Source organism: Solanum lycopersicum, chromosome 8 (genome assembly GCF_036512215.1).
Source record: "Solanum lycopersicum chromosome 8, SLM_r2.1".
Classification (NCBI taxonomy): domain Eukaryota; kingdom Viridiplantae; phylum Streptophyta; class Magnoliopsida; order Solanales; family Solanaceae; genus Solanum; species Solanum lycopersicum.
The window spans coordinates 3879721-3904879 of record NC_090807.1 but is presented as its reverse complement, the minus strand read 5'-3'; the positions used below and the strand labels follow the sequence as shown (position 1 = coordinate 3904879).

Genomic DNA, 25159 nt, shown 5'->3' with positions numbered 1-25159 from the left:
AACGTATTTTGCTAATTATGAGAAGTTGAAAGGAATCAAATTAAGTAATTGAGGAATATCAAAGAGTTTTTATCAACAAATCTTCAAGACTACACTATATAAACATACTCAATATTAGTCATTCAACACAAGCTACCATTGTTAAGTGGGTACAAAAGTGTCTTCTAATTTTCAGGTACAATCTTATTAAGTCTAGATTTTTCCGTTTGATTTGCTAACTTCATTTGAATGATAACTTTCTAATTTTTTTAATAGGTAAAATAAATAGCTTGAAAGGTATAATCACACATATCAAAAATTGAATGTTGTTGTACACATATGGTTTGATGCTGAATGATGATCAACTCTCTTTGAAACTCTCTACGCATAGTTTCCCGCAGAAAAAGAAACCATGTTATAAACTTTTAAACTATTAATAATAAATTGAAATTGCAGTTGTTTGCTAGCAAAATATATCACATTTTCTTCAACAAATGTAGCAACTCCAAGTTTTCTCTAACAGTGATGGATAGTAGTTGTAACCCTGTAAATGTAAGTCTTGGTATATCTGAAAGTTTTTAAAGAAGTAGTTACATTTGTAACGACACACATTAAGGATACAAGAAGACTTTAAGTAACGTCACGTTTTCCCTTTTTAATTCTTTAACTTGATGTGTCTTTCTTGGAAATTTTACTTATTGATGACTGTCTGTACATTTAATTGCTTATAAATGGGTAAGCTTTGGAGACTTATCTAATGTGCAGTAGATCGAAAATATCGAGAGAACACTCGAAAAAAATATCATGTTCTCCTAATAGTTTATTACATACTTTTTCATTTATTTTTTTATTGATTTTTATTTGAGATACACGTGCAACGCACGTGCCCGAAGACTAGTAACTATAAAAGCAGAAGCGTATCTAAGATTTTAAGATGATAGGTGCACTATTATAAAGGATTTTAAGTTGATGGGTGCACCAAAATTTATTCACCCCACTCTTCTAAGCTGATGTCATGAAATAAGAATCCATGATTTTTTGATCAATTTATTGGTTGATGAATTTTTACGCAATTTTTCCTATTTTTTCAAGTAAGGAGGCATTTGAGGCAGATGTTACGGTATTTTCAACCTGTCCACCAAAAACATTTACATATAATTATTTGTATAAACCAAGATATTCACTCACTACCTTCAATTTGTTTTAGCTTGGACGAAGTCATGTAGACTTGTAAACTTCTTATTCATTTCCATCCCCTGTATTCCTATTATTTAGTAACCTTTCAACTGTATCCATCAACTGGCCTTAAAATTCATGCACATTCATATTCAACTACTTCATCAATCTTGTTAGCTTCAAGTGTTAATTACCTCTATCGATAAAATCGTTCAAGTTAATTGATGTCAAATTAATTGTATTCGATGGCAAAAGACCATGGTGGATCTCCAAAGTTATACCAGCTTGAATCTAAGAGAAAACGAGTTACTTGGATTGTTGGTGTTAGTGGTCTATGCATCTTTTTCTATATCCTAGGAGCTTGGCAGAACAATGGTAGACGGCCAACATCATCTGCTGAAGTATACACGAAAGTTGGATGTGATCATGATAAGTCATCGTCATCATCATCATCAATATCATCATCAACGATAGCATCATCAGTAGTTCCTATGGATTTCGAGAGTCATCATCAACTAGTGGTAAACAATACAAAGTCACTAGAAAACTTTCCACCATGTGAAATGTTGTATAGTGAATACACACCATGTCAAGAGCCACAAAGGGGTAGAAAATTTGATCGTAATATGCTAAAGTACAGAGAGAGGCATTGTCCAAATAAGGAAGAGAAAGAGGCGTTACGTTGTCTCATACCTGCTCCACCCAATTATAAAATCCCTTTCAAATGGCCACAGAGTAAAGACTATGCTTGGTTCGCGAATATACCACATAAAGAGCTTAGCATTGAGAAGGCTGTTCAAAATTGGGTCCAAGTTGAAGGGGATCGTTTGAGATTTCCAGGAGGTGGAACCATGTTTCCACACGGAGCTGATGCTTATATTGATGATATAAGTGCACTCGTTCCCCTTACTACTGGAACTATTCGCACAGCAATTGATACAGGATGTGGTGTAAGCAATTTATGCATATCTTCTTGTAACTAATTTATTCGTTAATTTATAAACACGTATCTAATAATTGATATACACATATATAGGTTGCAAGTTGGGGTGCTTATCTACTTAGGAGGGATATAATAGCTATGTCATTTGCTCCAAGAGATACACATGAAGCACAAGTTTGGTTTGCACTTGAAAGAGGAGTTCCAGCGATGATTGGTGTTATGGGTTCTCAGAGACTTCCATATCCAGCTAGGGCTTTTGATATGGCTCATTGTTCTCGTTGTTTAATTCCATGGTACAAGTATGGTAAGATCTTCGATACATACATTTCACATATTAAATTTTCTTCATACCTAGTCGTGACTTATGAAAAATCGTGATCATTTGTGTATTGCAGATGGGTTGTACCTAATTGAAGTTGACAGAGTCTTACGTCCCGGGGGTTATTGGATACTTTCGGGACCTCCGATTCGTTGGAAGATGTATTGGAGAGGTTGGGAAAGAAGCCAAGAAGATTTGAAGAAAGAACAGGATTCTATTGAAGAGACTGCTAGACAACTTTGCTGGAAAAAAGTGATTGAAAAGGGTGATTTATCTGTGTGGCAAAAGCCTCTGAATCACAATAAATGTATCAAAAACAAAAAACCATTGATGTGCAAGTCACGCGACAAAGCCGATGCAGCATGGTACGTAATGTAATTAATTACTATATTACTACTACCACTACAAGAAAACTGTGAATTACATAGGAATTTTCCTAGGAGTTTAGTATGAAAAAAATTGCAGTTTCCTGCGGATTTTCATACTTAAAAAATCCCCATGTAATTCACAGTTTTTATGCAGTGATATACTATCAACAAACTCATCAAAGACATTTATGTTCATTCTTAAAGGTATCAAGACATGGAAGCTTGTATCACTCCGCTACCAGAAGTAACCAACTCAAATGAAGTAGCAGGTGGTGCATTAGAAAAATGGCCCGAACGAGCATTTGCTATCCCTCCTAGGATCAGTACTGGCTCTGTACCAAGCATTACAGTTGAAAAATTTAAGGAGGATAACAAGGTAATAGAAAAAGAGCAATCAATCATTTTAAAAATATAACTCCGTTATTGATTGATTGATTTTATATGTAATAATGGATATGGATCAGGTATGGAGCGAGCGTGTGTCATACTACAAACGTCTAATTGGTCTGTTGCCTCAAGGACGATACAGAAATGTGATGGACGCGAATGCTTATTTAGGTGGATTTGCAGCAGCTCTTGCGAAACATCCAGTTTGGGTAATGAATGTGGTTCCTGCTAAAATTGAGCCAGACACATTGGGTATCATATATGAAAGAGGCTTTATTGGTACATACAATGATTGGTGTGAAGCTTTTTCAACATATCCGCGAACTTATGATCTCATTCATGCTGGTGGTTTGATCAGCCTATATCAGGACAGGTACATATACGCGTCCTGATTTTAATTAGTTACTACTAAAAATTACATAGTATTAATACGAGTTTTGTTTTTTTGAATTGATGAAGATGTGATATAACGTATATTCTACTTGAGATGGATAGAATATTGAGGCCTGAAGGTACAGTTATATTCAGAGACGGAGTAGAAGCATTAGTGAAAATCAAAAGTATTGCAGACGGTATGAGATGGCAGAGTCGTATCGTGGATCATGAGAGCGGACCATTCAACCCAGAGAAGATTCTTATTGCTGTAAAAACTTACTGGACCGGTGAACCAAAACGAGAATAGATAATCAACCATACAATATCGTCGTGTATGGTTATTAAGTTTCTTTCTTGTTATTGCTTATAGTTGGAATTATTAACTTCATTTGCAGATCAATAGGATAGAAGATCAATTCATGCTCATACTCTTTCATTTTGCACTATATTTTTTGCTTCTTAGGTACAATATCACTCTTAGTGAGTAGCCACATGGTGGTCAGGGTATCCAATTGGACACCCTTCGTCGGAATATAAGTAAAATGATACAGGAAATGATTAAATAACGTATTTTGAACACTCTTAACATGCATAACAAGTTATTATAGTCCAGTGGTTTCACCTCCTTGGAATAAGGTAGTGTTCATGCGTGTGTGTTTGAGTCTCACTAGTTTTATTTCTTGAAAAGTGCTTTCGCATGTGTTTGAATCTCTTGAAAAATGCTTTTATTGTGCTATATCTGGACACTCTTTGTGAAATTACAGGCTCCGCCACTAACTTTTACTCCGTCCCAATTTATGTGACATACTTTTCTTTTTAGTCAGTCTCAAAAAGAATGACATGGAGCACTAACTATTACTCTCTCTGTCCCAATTTATGTGACTTACTTTCCTTTTCAGTTAGTCCCAAAAAATGACACATTTCTATATTAAGTAATAATTTAACTATAAAATGTCTATTTTACCCTTAATGAAATGATTTACAACCACACAAATTTTTATCATTCATTTTGAGCCACAAATTTGAAATATGTTCCTTGAACTGCGTGCTGAATCAAACTATCGGGGGAGTACTTGATTAGGCACATGACTTTTAGCACATAAGATATGCAAAGAACACTATACTAGTATATATCTTCAATATGTACAGATAATATATGTCTTGTTATGTGATCAAACAACAGTAATATTTAAAGTAGAATAAATAACTTGTCACTTAAAATGATGATCTCAGATGGAAAGAAAACTCACACTACAATATTCTTTAAGATAATATCCTATTATTTTGGTAAAAAATTTTGACCACTCGAAATTATTCAATGATGATATCTATTAATGCATCATTTATGTATGTTGTTGACTGGCCGTTCGTTAATGGATGGAACAGTAACTTCAATTTCTGGGGTTCAACTTCTCATTATTGTTAACACATCATAATTATATTGAACAATAGCTCCCACTAGGTTTTGTCCTGGCCGTATGATGCATGATTGATGATTGAAAATGAAATCAACTAAGATTGTGGTGGACTGGTATGTACTGTTCGAATTCTCCTAGATATGAATACATCATTTTTGTAAGGACGCATTTTATCCTTCATAAAAAACTTTTCAGTGTAAAATTAAATTTAATTCGATTATAATGTAGACGGGTCGAAACACTATATGTGCTTCCTTAATCACATTTTGCATGAAATTAGATAAAATGAACTAGAGTAGAGTGTTTGTTTGTTTGTTACATCTATTATTTTCCTTTTAATGACAACCATTGATTTCCACTAGATAGTCAACCACCCACTTACAAAAAGTCACCATCTCTTCTTAGGCCCTTATGCAATCATTCTTTCTCTTTATTCCTTCCACAATCTTCCTCTTCTTTTTAATTCCCTTTTGTTTCTTCTCCTCACCAAAAAAAATGTAGCAAAAAGGAAAAGGAGGGGTGGAGAAGAATTTGGTATTTAACTCTCAAACTAAACAAGTTTTATACTTCCTTTTTAGTATGAATGAGTTTACGCAAAATAAAACTTCCTCCGTTTAAAAAAGAACGATCTAATTTGACTTGACATGGAGTTTAAGAAAATAGCAAAAGACTTTTGAATCTTATAGTACTACATTAAAGTTATATTAAATGTAAAAAGTTGGTCTTTAGCTAGCGTTTGACCATAGATTCCCAAATATTCTTGGCAAATTTTATTTGAGTGAAAATTTGGATGAAATTTCACCATGTGTTTGGCCATAGGATTTGGGAAATATATTTTACCTTTTTAGAAAAACATGATTTATACCCATAAGTTTTAGAAATTATCAAAACTAACTATAAGTTTGTAGTACAAGCCAATTGTATGCTCGTTACAACAATAACAAATAGTGTCCATGACACTAGATCAGTGTGGTAATTTGGAGTGAGTGTAACAAACATTATTCCATACATCGTGAAGTAGACAGAGTACATTGACTTTGTTACCTTGAGTCAATTATTCATCATTTTCATCAACAATCATATCATTATTTAATATTCACTAAATATATCATCACTATTTTGGTGTTCATGTAAAAAATGATGTAATACAACGCAAGCAACTATTATAATTTCATCACTATTTTGGTGTTCACGTAAGAAATTATGTAATACAACACAAGGAACTACGATAGAGGGTGTTTTTATAAAAGATAAAAATTCGGGGTAAAATTTTAATTTTCAAAAGATCCTAAATAATAAAATTTGACCCAAATACTAGAAAAAACTAGTATTTGAGAATTTGGGATATTTGCCAAAAATATTTGCCAAATAATAGCAAATTGTATGGACAAACATTATTTGCCAAATTTTATACCAATACTTAGGAAATCTATGGTCAAACGGGCCCTTAATCTTGTAGTCTTAAATATATCATGTGAAAAATTGAAATTAGAATATTACCAAAAAAAAAGAGATCGTTCTTTATGAAATAGAGTAAAAAAGAAAAGTAGATAATTCTTTTTAAAATCGAACGAGTAATAATAATAGTGATTATGAGATAAGGAAAAACTATTTATTTATTTTTTATAAAAAGTTCATGTGTGGTAGAGCAAGTGCACATGGGGAGAACTTTGCTTAATACCATATGTACATTGCTTAATTGTCGGCCAAGTATTCTCTGTTAAAAGTTCAGTGTAGGAGAATAATGTAAAGTACTCTACTAATTACTAAATTAAACAGTGCTGCGTGGAGCTTAACCTTTGTGATTAACAAGCTACTCATATGTATAAACATAAAAAAAGTTCTAATTTGAGTTTATAGACATAGCATTATATTGGGATCCTAAAAAGCTAAAAACATTGCTCACATCCCAAGCTAGCTTCATGAGGAATTACAAAGTCATAATATATCTTCTCTAATTGGTGGGCATACCACTTGCATTTTGTTTGGATGGTTGTTGAGTATTGTTTTGTAATGTAGTATTATATTGTAATATACAGTGTTGTGTTATATCGCACTGTATTATTTTAATAAATATAATATTTCGACAAATTATATAGTTTTTCATCATTAGTTAATGATATGCATCCATAATTTAAATGATAAATCTACAAGAAAAGTAGAGTACGAGACTGTGCTACAATGGAAAGGTACGATAAAAGATGAAATATAATAATTAAATGATAAATAAAGACATAATGAGAAAGAAAACACTAAGGTAATGACGTGATCACACCAAATCGATCGTTACATAAAATGAGTTTTTTCGTTGTTACCTAACAATGGATTTAAGCGATATGATACAATAGAATTTAAGTAACAATTAACCAAAATAAATATTGTATCGAAACTAATAATATAAATTACAATACAATACAATAGGTAACAATCATCATGGAACGTAAAATGTATATATTTAACTAACTTGTCCTTAATAAATACCTTTAAAAAGATGTAGTTTGTTAGTACTCCGTTCGTCCATCTTCACTTATTCACTGTACTATTTTGGATATCCAACAATACTTGTCCAGTTTACAAAACAATGAATAATTTATCATTATGTGTTTATTTTATCCTTACTATTAAATATTATTCATTTTTCACTATTTAGATGACTTATATTTAATACCGGTAATTTGATAAAGTTACCACCATCACTTAGGACTTCTTAATCTTTTTGTCAAGTCAATAATGAATAACTATTGTTGAACAAAGAACATTTATTATGTAAGACTCTTTTACAAGTAAAGATAAGGGGAAAAGGTCAAAATTACCCTCCAACTTTAGTTTATTAGTTGATTATATTAAAACAAAGTTATTTATATCCTCACCGTTACTAATTTTACTATTATACCCTCAATTAACAGAAAACCCCAAATCGACTCAAATTAACCCAAATTTAAAGAAAGACCCATTATCCATTTTACCAATGCCCCGACCTTTTTACCCTTTAATCAGTATTACCCATTTTTCTTTTACTCATCAACTGTACGTCTCATTCATCTATCTGATTCCTCCATTAATAGAACACAAGCTCCATTCCCTTGTGATTCGTTCTAATTTTCGAATTGCATACTTATTCTCTCTTGTCTCTACCAAAAAGCTCACTTTTTTATTCACACATAAATAATCAATTGCGTTAATCTCACTGTGTTAATCTCACGGCCATTGCCGTATTAAAATATTCATTTGTTTATGACTCCATTTGTACTGACCTTTCTTTTTTTCCCTGTTTCAATGGAAAAGTTGAGGTCTTTCAAATCTCTGTCTCCAGTTCAGAGATAAATGGTGAAATTAATAACGGCGAGGGTGTAAATAACTTTATTTTAACGACAGGGATATAATCAACTAACAAACTAAAGTTAGTGGGTAATTTTGACCCTTTTCCCTAAAGATAAACTTTAAAAAACATCATTATATCTTCTTAATCATGTAAAACACTATTTATTTTAAAATGAATAAAGTATATTACAAGAATATATTAAAATGAATGGTGTTAAAGAAGAGAGTACTTTTTACAACTAGTTAAGCTGCAAAAAATACGATCGTTTAACTTATTCAAAATAAAAATAAATATGTGGCATCGCATTATAGAGTAACGAGAATCATATACAAATCGAATAATATAAGCTATTATAGCAAGAACTCTTGAGCTGCAATACCAAAACATAATTTAAATTTATATATATAAATTTACAGAAAAAAACTTATGAACATATTGGTATTGTCAAATATAAAACTAATTTATTTATGAAAAAGGGTAAGTTACATAATTGATCGATTAAGAATAATTATATCTTTTAAAGTTAAATATACCAAATATATATTTATCAAATGTCGATTATCATTAATTTAATTGACGAATATACAGACATTCATAAAAAAACCTAAAAGAGTATATATATATATATATTAGAAGACATGATTTCAACATTTCTGTTCCTAGACATATTAAGTAAAAAGATAAAAGGTATTATGATCCTTCAAATATTTGCAAGGTCAGCTTGCACAGAAAAATTGTATTATAACTTTAATATTTGGACCTTAATATATTTTTAAAAAAAGTCTACTCTTTTCTTTTAAGTTACATATTATGCCTCGTGTAATTCAATATTGTGGGGTCCATTTGAATTTTCCAATTGAGATATTATTTTTTAAATAGGGAAAATGTATAAGTACCCCTTCAATCTATGCTTGAAATTTCAATATTAAGGTTCTATTATTCCTGAACTTATTTTATAAATAATTTTCTATACATTTTCAGCCTATGTGGCACTAACTTGAAAAATAAATTCAACACAGGTTAGACCCACAAGACAGTGCCACGTAAACCGAAAAGGAGTAGAAAATTATTTATAAAATAAGTTCAAGGAGGTAATAAGACCTTGTTATAATATAAGTGTGTCTCTGCAATTTCGGGTATAGGTTGAGGGTGTCTTGTGCATTTTCCCTTTTAATTATAATAAACACAAGAGAAATTTACTAAAACTAATAATAATGATAAATTAAGAATTAAATTAAAATTATTTATTAATTTTATAAAGTGAAAAAATATTATTAGCTATTTTAAAATATTATAGTAAACAACTAGTATTAGACAGAGTGACTTGTTTACATATTAGTAGAATAATATTAGCTTTTACATAAAAATTTATAATGAATTAATTATTTCTATCTTTATTTTGGCTCTAATTAATATACTTAACAATAAATAAATGTGATGAAAATTAATAATATATATTAGATTGAAACTAAAGAAAAAAATGTTAAAAAGTATTTTTACAAATAAAAATGAATATGATGATATACTTGTATTAAAGATGACTAAGAATTAAAATGTAATTTCATTCTAACAAAAATCTATCAAGAATAAATAATTCTAGAAATATCTTTCTATATATGAAGTGAATGATGATTAAAGGTTAAAAAAATGTAACTTCATGCAAACAAAAATCTGCTAATAACAAAAAAATTAAAATAGTTCTAGAAACATATTTAGTTATTATTATTAGTATTACCTCATTTTTCGTATTTCACCATTTTTTATGAATTATTGTGATATCTATTCACTATATGAAAGTAAACAAATTATGATTACGATTAGCTCTTAATAATTCTATATCAAATATAATATTAAGTGGAATCAATCAAAAATAAAATTAAAATTTATATGTATATTTAAATTTTGTGCATTAAAATATTTTTAAATTTTGTGATCTTAAATATGATATATAGAAAAATTAAAATTCAAAAAAAAATTCTTTTTGAGATGAAATAAAAAAATAAGATCATATAAATTGAAAAGGAGGGATCATATATTAAAAATGAAATACATCTGTGTCATTATTAAAATGAGCTTTCATATATTCTTTAAAAAAAATATCTTTTGGTTTCTTTCTATTAATTTGTGCATATATATGGAGTTTTAAATATTTGAATATGTTAATATAAAAATATAATGATTTGAAAACTTTAATTCTTCGTTTTAATTTCTAATTTGTTGCATATTTAAAAATTACATAAAAAAAAAGCTTACAGTATCAATGTAACAATTCAAGATATTTTTAAAAAAACATAGTTAAAAACCATAATGCAATTTGGTTGATTCCCTTATTTTTATCGAAACAAAAGAAAATTGCATATATTGTTTGAAAATGACGTAAGAACTAAAAAGTATCATGAATCACAGTAAAATGACAACTAAAAATATGTGAGAATCATATAAAAAAATTTCGTTGACTTTCCTAAAATCACTTGTATAATATAAAATGAAACAGATGGAATATCATATATTATTTGAAAATGATAAAAGATACATAAATTAACAATTTAAAATATTTTTTAGAAAAATACATGGAACAAATTTAGTTCATTTTTCAATTTTTATTTGTATCACATAAATTGAAAAAAAATAATTATCATACGTGAGTCACGCTGACGCGAACAATTAATATCTAATCCTAAATAGATAAAAAAAAAAGTTTAGAATTTAATTAACTATAATATTAGTGGACATACATGCATTTGTCATCAAAAATAAATTACACACATATTCTTTTGATAATAATTATTTTGATAAAGATATACTAACAATTTTTTAATTCTTTATAATATTAAGCTCATGCTGACACAATCTATTCCTCCTAATATACACATAAACCAAAATCACTTCAAGCCCTTTCTACTATGGCAAACTAGCTTTGGCCATGCCAAATTCATAAATATTTTCGTGTGAAAATTTAGATGTAGTTTCATCATATATTTAATCATAAATATGATAAATATGATTTATATTCATAAATTTTAAAAACTATTAAAAATATCATAAAACTATGTTATTATTTCATTATGAATATATTCCATGATAAAAATTTACTTCATTGATTATAATTTATAATAAAGCCCCAATATACTAAAAAACAATTTTTATTTTTTAAATTTATATTTATATTACTTTTGATTAGTTCTATGAAAAATACCATTATATATTTAATAGTCAAATAACAAACACACGTTATAAACATAACTACCGTATTAATAAATAGTGGGATGGTTTTATAAAATATAAAAGTCTGAAATAAATTTAAAATTTATAAGAGTTCCAACCAAAATTTTCTATTATTTTAAATTTTGAAATGTCCTAAAAAAATATTTACTAAATAATAATAAATTGTATTGCCAGACATCATATGCCAACTTTCTATATAAATTTTTTTAAAACTAAATATATATGGTCAGAAAAGGCCGATAGCATTGAAATAGTGGATAATTATTGGTTTGGTAATATACCATATATACATATAAATAAATATATAACTCTATGATTAATCGAAAAGTGAAGTCTACTCATCTATTAGTTTCTCCTGTAGGTCGATGGGATATTGCAAATTTGTCCTTATTTATGTTTCTATCAATTATTGATTTGTTTGTTAAACAAACAATCACAAATGTTTTAAAAGTAACTAGGAGAAAAAATTATTTATTTAGTACTCCTTAGTTAATTATATAAAATAACTCTAGTAGTTTCCTAGGTATATTTTATACATTTAACAAGAGAAACAAATTAGATTTTAATTACTTTTAATTATAATTTAAAAGAAGTTTCAATTATTTTTTTGGACTATATTCCGTCGATTCAATTGACAGAATTCTAATTTAATTTGACATGAAATTTAAAGAAAGAAACAAGATTATGTGACTTATGATCCTAACATTTTATATCTAAAATTTATATCATTAAAAAATCGTTTTAAAATAATGATAACATTCCCATGATAAAAAATAAATTCATTAGGATGAAAAATAAAATAATTAGGAGTGTCATTTTGGCAAAGACAAATGGAATGTTGAAGTTGAAATTATAAGAAGTGAGCAAAAGAGACGAGTTTTTTCCTTTTGGTTTTCCATTTAATATATATTTAACTTTCATATTGAAGTCATGATTTAATTCAAAATCACATATTATAGAATTTATTCGAAGATAATGATCTCAATAAAATTTTCTTCATATGTAAAGATTTAAATTTTGAAATTTCTACTTAAAAATAAAATAATTTTATCGCTACACCATAACCTATATTTTTGATTAAATGAGACAAGTTACTGCATAGGAAGTGCTTGTAAGTCAACAATATATAATTATCATATAATTAAAAAAGCAATACATATAATAGCTCCAAGTTCTTTGTATATATATAGTTATAAATTATACATACCTTGAGCTTGACTCTGCCTAGCTATATTATAATCTCTCTGCAGGGTGGGTTCAACTTGGCTTCCTAAATTATTTAATGCATTATTGGTATAAGATGGATTTGCTAAAATACAAGCCTTTAGAGGCTTCAGTGCGTCACAGGCTCCAATGAATTCGTGACCCCTTTTTTATTTCTCCATCGGATATCATATTTGAATCCGATTAAATCTGAATTTCTCACTTAATATTCAATTTTTATATTACAGCATGATCAAATTCAAATTTATATTTCACATTAGGGGTGAAATCAGGGGCTGACCCACATGGCTCGGTAAGGGTGCAATGCACCTGTTAATTTCGAAAAAATGATGTATATATACATGTATATCTATCTTAAGAAATTAAAAAAAAAAGATATGATTAAGGGTGCATCCATAGTTAACATGAATGTATCGTTGTACAGTTGGTATAAGCTAGTGATGTCATTTACCGAGACCCAGGTTCAAATAGTGCAACTGAAATCTTCAAACTCTCAATTCAACTCTACAGTGAAACGCTTTCTAATAAAGATGATATAATATTCAGAGGAATCTGAACTCGAAATCAAAATTTCTGATTAAAAATGAATGAGTACTTTTGGGTGAATTCATGAGAATTTCATTTGAAGAAAGTGTTAGGCTGTCAGTTTAGCATTGTGGCCATTGACTTTTCTCTCTCTCCCTCTCTTTCTCCCTCTCTTGGTTGTCGGCCTCCTTTTTATTACTTTTAATTATTATTATAGCTAACAAATTATGTGTATATAATACTACTAGTATTACATATGCAAGTGCAATACCCAAAATCAAAATCACTTGTGTTTCTTCTTCTTACTTCCCAATTTCATCAAGGTTACTCAATTCTGCTTCTTTTGCTTTTTTTGCTTTTGCTAGGTTTTGTTATGTACTCTTGCTTAGTTCAGATTCATCTTATAATTGCATAATTAAGCTGGATATATTCATTTCTTCTATTCCTTAGTTACACACTAAAAAAAAACCTTTAAATCATGTAACTAAAGCTTCATCTATTTCTTCAATCTTCTCTTTTCCCCCCCAAAAAAAAAACAAAAAAAAAGTTTTTTCTTTCAGTTGTTGTATTCTGATTTATCTATTTGGATCAATCTATCGATCTGGCTGTTAAACTGAATATCGTGTAGCTAAACATTTATAAAAGCTAAAAAAATATGTAATATCTATCTCTATTGAAAGTAATTTTGTTCATTTTTTTCTTAAAACAAAAAAAAAAAAAGTTTGGGAGTTATTGATCTAAGATGGCGGAATTAGAAAATGGGATATCGGCGCCGGCAACGCCGGGTACGCCGACTCCGTTATTCCCGTCGTTACGAGTGGATTCGATGGGTTCTTATGATCGGAAGTCAATGCCTCGATGCAAATGTTTGCCTTTGGATGCACCAACATGGGGAGCTCCTCATACCTGTCTTGCAGATTTTCCTGCACCAGATGTCTCCCTCACACGAAAGGTACACTACTACTCCCTCCCGTTAATTTGATTCGACACGAAATTTACAGAAAAATAAATAAATTTCAAACTTGTGTCATTCTTTCTAGGACCGATTAGATAGAATGCTATTTACTGCATTTCTATGACTATAACTTTTTACTGGGTAAAACTTACCCACACACGCTTGTATTTACACCAAGTCAATACATGCATGTCACGTGATTAAATTTACGGAAAAGAATTAAAATTGTCTCTAAACTATGCAAAATAGACCACTTATACCTTCCATTATATTTTGGGATCAAAAATGTCCCCACAATTATTTAACCATGACTAATTGACATTTGTTTTTACTTTATTAAATCACATAATAATAAAAATTGTATTAACTTGATGTAAACACTCGATGCGGATAATTTTTTTTTCTTTTTACTATATTAGAAAAGGATAATTTAGTTTAATTTGATATGCAATTTTTAAAAAGCAAAAGAAAATCTTTTGATTCTACGGTAATCTTCTGTTTTGAATATGTTACGCAAAAAATTAAAATTAAAGTATTTGATAAAAGAGAAATGAGGAGGGTAATTTTTTTTTTTGGGGGGTAACTAGAGTACCTATGTAATGATCAAGTTGAGGGTTAGGTACATAATATAGGTACTTAAACCATTACAATTACATCACAAGAGGGCCCAAATTAGCCAATAATTTCATTCATATTTTTCATTTCAATCAATGAGGCACACAATAATCGCCATAATATTGAGGTAGTTGGTGCACCTCTATTGGGTCAACCATCAACCTGATTTGTTACACCATTGTTATAGATCAAAAACAGTGATTAATTAAATGTGAAAAGTCAATTTGCCTATAAATGCTACTCTTTTTATTTTAATTTGTTTATATGTATAGTATTTATTATTTTTATTGTCATTAATTTTATTTTTTCGGTCCATCTTGAAAATTATTGACTTTTTTTATTATTTTCTTTAATCATTTTTTTTTAGTTTCAACTGTCCACATAATCACATGACATGCTTAAAATCATCATAAAATTAAAGAACATTTTGATATAATTGGCATATCTTTAGTTCCAACTTTTCAAATGACCATATGATTTTTCTTTTAACTTCATATCAAGTGAACATATGTTGCATAAATTAAAATGGAAGGAAATATTTAATTCTACAATTTACTTTACAAATGAGTAGATTTTAATTTTTTTTGCCCTTTAAATAAGCTAGTCTAATTGAACCTACAAACTCACTAGTATTTCTTGCACACCCAATTTACTTTAATTCTAATTTGATTTACAACACATTCTTCTAAAACATGGCTTTCATTTTTTCCATTTTTTTCCCTTTGATATAGAGAACATGCAAGATTCTTCTCATGAAAATGGAAAGTTCCAAAAATATTGCAAGTCGTTGTGGTGCCACTAAATAACAAACTAATGCTGATGACTGTTTTAATTAGTAGTTCAACTTGCAAGTTATTCTGACCTTCGTTGTTAGAACTACTTTATCATACCCTAAAATGTAAAACATATGTATGTGTGTGATGGATACAGTTGGGAGCTGAATTCGTGGGAACATTTATCCTTATATTTGCTGCAACAGCCGGGCCAATCGTGAACCAAAAGTACAACGGAGCTGAATCTCTTATTGGGAATGCAGCTTGCTCAGGGCTGGCTGTTATGATTGTGATTCTGTCGACAGGCCATATTTCTGGAGCTCATCTGAATCCGTCCCTAACTATAGCATTTGCAGCACTTCGTCACTTTCCGTGGGTTCAAGTGCCAGCCTATGTTGCAGCACAGGTTTCTGCATCCATTTGTGCTTCTTTTGCACTCAAAGGTGTCTTTCATCCCTTCATGTCTGGTGGAGTTACAGTCCCTTCAGTAAACACTGGCCAGGCTTTTGCTCTTGAATTCCTCATCACATTCAATCTCCTTTTCGTTGTCACTGCTGTTGCAACTGACACCAGAGCGGTATAGACCAACCTATACCTTATATATTCTTCATGTCCAGTAAATACATCCAACTACTAGTATTTACTAATTCTTTCAACAGGTGGGAGAGTTGGCTGGCATAGCCGTTGGAGCCACAGTGATGCTCAATATTCTAGTTGCCGGGTAAGTAAATATCTCAACACCCAAGTAGATTACGAAAATGGGTCTATACTAACTCAAACAAACACTTTGGGCATTACCATATATCAGCAGCTTGCAATAGGGAAGAAATTTTTTTCATTTATTCTACAAATAATGTTGCAGAGAACCAACCAATAGAGAGCCAAATTAATACCCTCCTTCCAATTATGATATATTCATGCCTAGTACTGTGACATGAATTCTCAGCTAGGCTTAGAACCTGAGTTTTTTTTTCTTCTTTTTTTTTATGACAAAGAGGGAAACCCGCAGTCGCTACCCTTAGGGTGCGTACAGGATAAAACCTCCGCTCCTATGCAATAGATTGCAAACCACATAGGAGAGGTAATCCGTACCAGGCTTGCTCGACCCAGAAGGCAAATCCCTTGCTTTTGCTGGGTAGGGGGTTCGAACTTGAGACTTCCAACATGGAAGTCTCAAGATCGAACCACTGGGCCACCCCAAAGGGTTTTAGAACTTTAGTTTTTGCCAAAGCAAATCCAGTAGTTCTTTTTGGGTGTTTTTTGACGTGTTGATGGAATAAGCAGGCCGTCAAGCGGTGCTTCTATGAATCCAGTACGAACTTTGGGGCCGGCTGTTGCAGCAGGAAATTACAAGTCATTGTGGATATACCTAGTGGCTCCAACTCTGGGGGCTCTTGCAGGGGCGGCTGTTTATACGCTCGTCAAACTTCGCGGAGACACTACAGAGACACCACGTCAGGTTAGGAGCTTCCGCCGCTAGCCTGCTGAAGGAAGGGTGTTGTTCCAACTTATATTACTATCGTGTGCTTGAAAATAAAGGTGGAGGACTAGGGAAACTATGACTTTCAGTCTAACCATCGGTAACAATTTACATTTGCATTTAGACACTCTTTCTTCTCATTCACTTTGTGTGAATGACTTAAAAAGAAGAGTCAGAAATTTGGTTGTGGTCTGTGACCTTTTTTTTCTTTCTATGATTTGCTCTGTGTGAACTATGCTACCTTAAAACTATGTGTGACGGTAATAAGAAGCTTTCTACTTGTATATCTAGTAAGAAAATATTCAAGCATCCCATGCTTATTAACAATCGTCCCACCAGAACCACTTAAATCTTTTTATCCTCCTTACAACTAATTCCTGTAGGTTACTTTCCTTTCTCCAGAATCAGACATGAATTTAACTCAACAGTGATATAATTTTCTAATAACTTTAAACTTTTAAATGAGCTAATCACATGCTACAACAACTACATTTCAGCATACATATATCATCTTCATTGCTGAAATAAATAAATAAATTATCTAACCTGAAATTGGATATAATACAGCATGCCGGTTTGTAATAAATCATCACGCTTTTCCACAATTGTTGAGGACGTAGTAACAACTCCAAGTAGTATCCTGACTTAAGCATAGTTCAGACTCTCAGTGATATTCATCACGTTTAATATGCAACAGGGAGAGCTGAAGAGACTGGAAATTACTGCAAATTATAGAAACAGGCTACTGTCAGATGGTCGTGCCTGATGGTTGCCTGTGGGTCAATCTATAAAGGCTGCATCCCCTGTTTTCCTTCTTATAAATCTATCACTTACACGAAAGTTAACACCTAGGAAGGAAAAACTCCTTGACATGAAGACATAGGGGTCTGCAAAGGACCTTTTCTATTGGCAAAAATTACCTTTTCTGCATGGTTTGGCATGTGGAAATTTACACCTTAACCAAGTCCTAATGTCACATTCACGAAGGTGAAGGCGTGCAACTTCTCCATTCCTTGACGCTTGAGCTTAATTGATCTGGGAGATGAGCAGACCAAATATCCAAATCTGGTAATGGTCCTGTCAGTGCAAGATAATTTTCTCCTGCGCTCTTTGGCAGCTTTTTCCAGCTTACCTGCCATTTCAGATAATGAACTTTTAGTCATAGCAGGTAAAGCCAGCAAAATGCAGAGCGATATTCAAAAGACGAAAATAGTCTTATTGCGCTCACTGTGAGCTAAAAGGCAATGAAGGGTTGCCTCGCCTCTCGCCATTGGAGACGAGGCGATCGTCTTTCACAACACTGCGATCACAGCAAATAAAGAAATTTACTTTATGACATGAAGATGTGATGTCAGTGGAACTCTCTGGGGAAGTTTCTTGCCAAGGTAGAGCAGGCTATCATTAACTTAACAGAGTCACCAGTCTGCCTTTTCCTAGCAATACACACCATGCAATTGCACATTTCAAGAAAATTTAGCACACATTTACAGGGTACACCATTACATTGCACCCATATACCTTGATCAACTTGAAATGTCAAGAATTCCTTCTAAAACAAGGGCACAACTTTAGAAAACTATACAGATGTTTCAAGAAATCATTGTAAATTTTATTGGGACTGTTGGGTCACAAAGATACATGGGTTTTTGGTCTATATGATGTGCAGACGGTGGTAACAGTTGGTCCAAACCTATTGAGGTCCAACACGCACACAAGTATATATACCATTCTATTTTTGCAAACTCACATAACTTTCTTCTACCACAACCAATTTCATTCAAGCGAACCACCATTTCAATTTCTACGCCATGTCACTGTGTAAACTGTAAAATAAATAGGACACTGAACATGTCATAATTACTAAACAGTATTTCTCCATCAAATTGCACATCTTGAAGGAACTTTTAAATTACATATGGCTGAGATTACTTTTTGAAAGCCTCCTTGTTTCACTGACTTAAAGTATCAGTTTCATAGGCTCACAACCCTAGGTAACCTTTTGGAATGAAGAAAGACAAAAAGCGCAGTTTTGGAAACCAAAAGGCCATAAAAATTTTGTACTGGCTTTACTAAACAAAGAAGATAAATGGAATTCAAGTACCCTACTTGCTCAGGAAATGCCTTGCATAATGCATTGATAGTTGCATTTAGTTCCAAAGGGTCATCCCTTTTGGAAATATCCAGTTGCATCATTTCAGAATTATCAGACAATTCTTTGGTAGCAGCGCCACAATTCACCATGATCCGACCATTGGGCATCAACATCTTATTCATCTCCAACCAAGTTGTAACCTGTCAAGGGAAGACGAAACAAATGCATTAGATCCTGGAAATCTACCACCAAAGAACCAGACAGCAAAGCATATCACTATTTCGGAACAATCTTCCTACATATATTATTCAAGAAGTACCAAATTGGGGAATCTCATAATTCTAGGAAGATCAGAGGTACTCCTTCCATTTTATTTCACATATGTTGCCAAAAAAGGTTATTGTAAACTTTGAATGATAACTGTTAACATCTTTAACCAATCTGCCAAAGCTTCATATGTTTAACTGTTATTTAAGAATCTATCCAGTGAAATCTTAACGTATGAACACATTCAGCTTGTGTATCACAACATCAAAACACAAAATGAGATAGAGAGAGTAGAGAAAGAAATCAGTATATATATGTGTTAAAACTTAAGAGTTCTGTGGAAAGCTGTGTGAAAAAATTAACATATATCCCAATGTTAGATGAAAAGGAAAGGCAGAGTGAACTACACTTGAATTCATGTTACGTATATTGATATCTAAAGAGACTGAGGCCATTCAGCTTTAAAGTTGATATTACTAGAGATTAAACCTGCATTCACTGAATGTTAAACGTTCTTAATTGAGTAAATCGGAAACCATTTTGACAACACTAGATTCACAAGGGTGAACATAATGAATCAACAAGGCATACAAAGGCAAAATGACAGTAGCACTATCTTAATACTTGTTTTTCTGGTGAATAATAAATCTACTTTATCGATAAAAATGAGAGTAGATCTGCAAGTCACAATCAATCTAGACATCATTGTGAGTGCATTTGAGAAAGTAGTGATTTTAGCATGAAAATGATACTTCGTCTAGTCAGTGTTTGGTAAATATTGGAAGCGTTTTTGCTATGGTAGAGCCTTCAACAAGTGAGTAGAGAAGATGCTCAAACTTGGAGCTGATGAATCTTCTGTCTGTCAATTTCTTTTTTTAAAAAAAAATAAGATAAGTTTTTTTCTGTTGGTCATTATTTAGGTACTATTTGACATTTTTTTCACTATCAAATCAAAGCGATTTTCGTTTTGTTATCAGTAATATCTAGACCAGCTTCTACACATCTTGACTATACCAGACAAATCAAAGAAATTTCCGTAATGGTTGATTCTGTATATTAAAGTACTTTGCAAAATAATTGTACGATGAGATGCTACTATAAATTTTCTTAAAGTACTTCTCTAAATAACTACAAAAATGTACTTATCCAGAAGCTAACACATCCCAATCGGGTGCCTAAATGGGTTGATTCAACCATCAACTCTGTTATTAGCCAAAAAGAAAATCCACATGTAATTATTCAGAAGAGAGAATGAGAGATACTATTATCAACTACATAGTTTGATAAAAAGATAGATAAACATGCATTGTAAAAATAGTGCAACAACTAATGCATGTGGCATGCCTATCAAAATTTGTGCAGTTGAGCATACCTCTTCCAGTTGTGGTAAAACCTTTCCATCAGAAAACAAATCAACTATTATACCTGAAATTATCATTTAGAAGAATATAAGTAAACTTCGGATAGAAGTCATACCGAAGTTCCCCAATGCTCACTTCTGATGCATGGCAAAAAAAGTTAAAATTATGATAAATCAGGGAAGTTATTTGAAATGCTTCAGCTGCAGAACCAGCTGCAAGAACAATCATTTTCTGGAGGATAAGAACTTCCCTTCTATCATAAAGCAACTAATAGGTCGACTAAGGGTTACATGTCTGAAATAAGGCAGTGATATACCTGCATAACCTCCAGGAATAGTAACAGATGAAGAAAATACATCTCCAATGTGAACTTCCAACACACCTCCCCCTTGAGTATGCTTCTCCAGATCAGAGAGCCCAAGATATTCTCTTGCTTTTGCAATCAACTGGAATAATGAGAAAAGCCAACTCCTTTTCACAAATCAAAATGCTGAATTGGACAATGACTTGAATTATTTAGTTTTATGTGCCAGATAACATTACTAAATCCTTTTTTGGGGGCATTATTAACTAATTGAACTCCATGTTATTGGATCGATATCTAAAACACAAAATTTCGAACTGAAAATATTATCACTGCGTAAAATATTCTAAATGATCATGTAATTATTGCAAGTAAAGAGAATCATTGAAAATATTGTGTTATGGTGGCTGTTCCAGCAGTCAGTGCTTCTTTCAGGTGGCCCTTCAAACTTTCAACAGCACTGCACCCCTTTCTGGTAGATATTCTGACCACACCACTTATTATGGTCACTATTCTGAAAAGTTCACCTATCACTGTTCTGAAAATTTTTCCAGTCGTTACTTGAGCACCAATTCAAGCTAGTTCAATGACATCAAGGAGATTGTGCGTCACAACACCATTCAGAATTGATTCTTTCTGTCATACTACAAGAACCACTTATATTATTTGCAATTATTAGTGACTTTTAAAGGAAAGAATTCCAGCACCATTTTTCTTTCTGGTGATTGCCTATTATTCTAATGGTACTATTTGGATGATTCTTTACACTTCTGATTTGAATATTTCCTATCTTTAAGATTAGTGAACTCAAGTTGCTTCACCATCTCGATTTTAAGGGGTGTTTTAAGTCAAGAGAATCATTGAGAATATAAAGTAAACTACTAAATGACAATATTATAATAATTAGTATTCCCATGAATTAGAAAGTTCTCTTTTTTCATGTTACTAAAAATTCCTATAGAAAGGTCTCTCTAGTGTGTCGTTAACCAACAAATTTCAATAATAGTTTTGTTTCTTCCTTCCTTCGACGACCTATACAGTTTTTATAACTCGTGCAATTTCTTCTGGCATTGGTATGTTTTCTGCATTAGTACATGTTAGTAACCTAGCCTCAACCAAGAACTCAATATCACATAATACATGAAAGTTGCAACGAAATTTGCTGAAGGCTTGCTTGAGGAGACTTAAGTCCTCAAAGTAGGTGCAAATAGGCTTGGTACTCAACTCGATTAGAGGCTCTTTATGGAAGGCACTAAATCAATACAGCATGTATATTTTCGACCATGGAATCTATCTTGAAGAGGTAACAATGCATGATAAGCTTTACTTGAGGTTCTAAACGCATCACATATATTTTTTTCTAAATTAGAAGCGGAGTATAATATCCTCCTCAGAGATGTATAAAACATGTCACTAAAGGTCTATGTCATTTATGTGACAATCAACTCCGGAATTCCACGCAACTTTCAGTCACTAAGATCACTACATAACTTCCACATAAGTTAGAGAACAAGATCAACTTTTCATAGCAAACACTGGAAATATACGAAACAATCAAAAACTGATTTGCATCAAATACCTTGTAGAAAAAACAAGGGCTGCCAAAAATCGACGAAAACCCAAAAGCAATTTCTATTATGCTCACATGTGCATTACGATTTTGTGAAAGCTCAATTCCTAAATACATTAGAGGCCAGTTCAATTGAATCATTTAGTGAATCTGCTGGAAAGGTACTTTAGACCTGTCAACATTTTGAATTTCAATAATCATAGCTATGTATCTCTTAGTCCTGCCTATATTCTTACAAGGAAATATGATTCTTGTTTATGCTTCCTATTTTCGTTTTGGAAATACAATTTCGCTGAAGCTAAGGCCTTTAGTATTCCTTCATTTGATGTTCACCAACTGCCTTTAAAATACTATCTATGTTGAATCATAATTAGCCAGTTGCCAAGTCACAAACCCTATGCAGTGCCCTTTTTTATTAACTTGCAACAAGGAGGTTGAATAAGTCTCATTGGCTAAGCTTGTTGTAAAGAGTATGCACATAGTTTTTTTTCCAAAAAAAGAAAAGAAAAGAAAAGGAGATCTCCCTAATGATGTTTAGAATTCCTGTAACTGCCTAAACTTCGACATCATTCTACTCTTTTGGATTGGAGTGGTATGTCTCTATGCTCATATATCCCCAGTAGATTGACTGTTTTCTGTAAGTTTTGCACAGTAAAGGGATTTTCTTTCTAGTGGCTCTGTAGGACCCATCTTAATGTAAAGGAAAGGGTACTTATTCAAAGAAAATAGCAAGAAGTCAGGCTTCAAATCACCATCCCCTCTGTTTCCCTTCACATGGTTTTGACAATAAAACAATTGATGCAACAGAGGTGCTTCCTCAATAAAATAATATAATACTAATTTAAGACCTTGGATAGTTGTGGAATGACTCAGTAATGTTTTTTTTTTCTTTTCGTTATTGGATTAGTTGGAATAACTCATTACTCTTATTGGAACAAGAAAAAAACAGAAGCTAGCATCATACTATATAACTCCTCTAAATTTATATTTTCCTTTATTTATTGTGATGCATCAAGGTCCAAGATATAGAAAGCTTGCATGAGAAATATCAAAATACAAATATGCTCTTGAAAGGAGAAAAGCTAAGAAATGACAATGAGAGGTTACTACAATTTCATCTATCTCCCATCCAACAAGCAGCAATGAAGGCCACAGTTCAAGCATCAAATGTGCAGCAGTTGCACCCCCCTGAAAATTAGCAGGAAGTAGCTGCACATCAGTTTAATCCCCATAAAGAGACAGTAAGATTTCGAAAAATAAATTTGTTAAAAAACTAATTTTACTAGTGATAATTTGTCAAAAACCTTAAAAGAACCTAAATTTACCAAGCCAAAGATTGCGAGAGGGCCCTTTGGAACAATAGCCGGCAAGCCAGCAAACTCGTCCTGGTAATCAAACAGAAGAAAATGTACCACATTAGAAGACTCAATTCACTACATATGCATTAGGATCAATAACCCTAAACCATACAACAGAAAGTACAAAATTTTCGTCTTGATCATGTCATGTCCTGAATTTATGTTGCGCGCCATTTGGACACGAAACTGAGATTTTTTTTATTACTACTACCGGCAATACCATCTAACATCTCTCAGACAGATACTAATCTTCATAACTCAGAACTGTTCAACGCTCACTAACTATGCATTTGGATTTCAATAATGCGAGAATCCAACTACTATGAGGACATTATACAGATAGATTTAAAAAAAAAAAGCAATTGCATACCCAATATGCACCCGTCCATTTGGTTTCCTTGTGAAGGATGCTATGCACATTATCTGTTTTCCAGCAAAATAAAATTCAGAAACCTTCTTGTTTGTGAAATTGAATGAGTATTAGTGTGATGAGAATTAGAAACATACTGGAAGAATCGAGAAGCAGGACTCGTGATTGTGGAGTATCGAGGATTACAATGCTATTATAATTACTTGTAACAGAAGTGAGCACCTTGAAATCTGCTGCGCAGCTCCTTATCGTCTTTCTTCTTCTCAAATGCACTTGTCTTCTCGAATGCGAAATGGAGCTCAACACCTTTTCATTGCCAATAGGAAATACGCTCGCCGATGGGCCGCCCCATACACTAAGCCTGCTCATGTCCTTCTGTGTGTTTTGCGGATAAGAGTTAAAAGAGAATGACAACACCCCAAATACATCTTGCCTTTGTTCCCTCGTTTTCTAACACTGTTTTTCTAATTTCTAATTTCGAGATTCAAACAATTAAAATTTAGTCGGAAATTTATAATCTCAAAATTTCAAAAGTCCCCACAAATTGAAAGGTTATAATACATAAATATGTCATTTAATTTGGATTCAAATTACATTTATGTCATTCAACTTTGGATGTGTAAAAATAGATATTAAACTTGTCAAAGCATCGAAATTGTTTTGTGATTCATCATCCTAATTAGGGGGTTCGTGGTTCGATTTGGATCGGACATTGATTAAAACTAAAATCAAATCAATTTAATCGTTTTTAAA

At 31.8% G+C, this 25159-nt stretch overlaps 3 protein-coding genes across 6 annotated transcripts; 2 read left to right on the top strand and 1 right to left on the bottom strand.

Annotated features, from left to right (window-relative positions):
• The first annotated feature begins 1112 nt into the window (after positions 1-1112).
• LOC101244509 (probable methyltransferase PMT18) lies at positions 1113-4126 on the top strand. Its single transcript, XM_004244687.5, has 6 exons — positions 1113-2105; positions 2192-2402; positions 2494-2782; positions 2990-3161; positions 3250-3545; positions 3632-4126. The coding sequence occupies exons 1-6, from the start codon at positions 1401-1403 to the stop codon at positions 3852-3854; spliced, it is 1896 nt and encodes a 631-aa protein (XP_004244735.1). The 5' UTR covers positions 1113-1400; the 3' UTR covers positions 3855-4126.
• A 9354-nt stretch (positions 4127-13480) lies between these two features.
• Positions 13481-17520, top strand: LOC101244210 (probable aquaporin NIP5-1-like). The gene is given in 4 exon segments (NM_001287359.2): positions 13481-14213; positions 15762-16181; positions 16264-16325; positions 16889-17520. Coding segments are annotated over 4 exon segments (888 nt in total). The 5' UTR covers positions 13481-14003; the 3' UTR covers positions 17085-17520.
• LOC101243804 (uncharacterized) lies at positions 16888-24839 on the bottom strand. 4 transcript variants are annotated; one of them, XR_011211358.1, is made up of 9 exons: positions 24544-24836; positions 24407-24459; positions 24004-24063; positions 23789-23866; positions 21121-21250; positions 20816-20868; positions 19191-19376; positions 18005-18216; positions 17576-17806 (listed from the first exon to the last, which is right to left on the bottom strand). XR_011211358.1 is itself a non-coding variant. In XM_026032651.2 (8 exons), exons 1-8 carry the CDS (start codon positions 24773-24775, stop codon positions 18064-18066), a joined length of 966 nt encoding a protein of 321 aa, XP_025888436.1. In that variant the 5' UTR covers positions 24776-24839; the 3' UTR covers positions 16888-18063. The 4 variants fall into 4 exon arrangements, 2 of the variants coding, with proteins under 2 accessions (XP_025888436.1, XP_025888437.1); XR_003247891.2 differs by having other exon boundaries at positions 23983-24063; positions 24544-24835; XM_026032651.2 differs by having other exon boundaries at positions 16888-18216; positions 23983-24063; positions 24544-24839.
• Positions 24840-25159: the final 320 nt, after the last annotated feature.

Bases quoted from the DNA above. Each gene is read 5' to 3' on its own strand.
- LOC101244509 (XM_004244687.5), top strand. From the start codon at position 1,401: ATGGCAAAAGACCATGGTGGATCTCCAAAGTTATACCAGCTTGAATCT. The intron at 2,106-2,191 runs GTAAGCAATTTA...ACACATATATAG, and splicing joins CAATTGATACAGGATGTGGT to GTTGCAAGTTGGGGTGCTTA. The intron at 2,783-2,989 runs GTACGTAATGTA...TCATTCTTAAAG, and splicing joins GACAAAGCCGATGCAGCATG to GTATCAAGACATGGAAGCTT.
- LOC101243804 (XM_026032651.2), bottom strand. From the start codon at position 24,775: ATGAGCAGGCTTAGTGTATGGGGCGGCCCATCGGCGAGCGTATTTCCT. The intron at 19,377-20,815 runs GTATGCTCAACT...TTCCCTTGACAG, and splicing joins TTTTACCACAACTGGAAGAG to GTTACAACTTGGTTGGAGAT. The intron at 18,217-19,190 runs GTAGGGTACTTG...CTGAAATGGCAG, and splicing joins GCAAGGCATTTCCTGAGCAA to GTAAGCTGGAAAAAGCTGCC.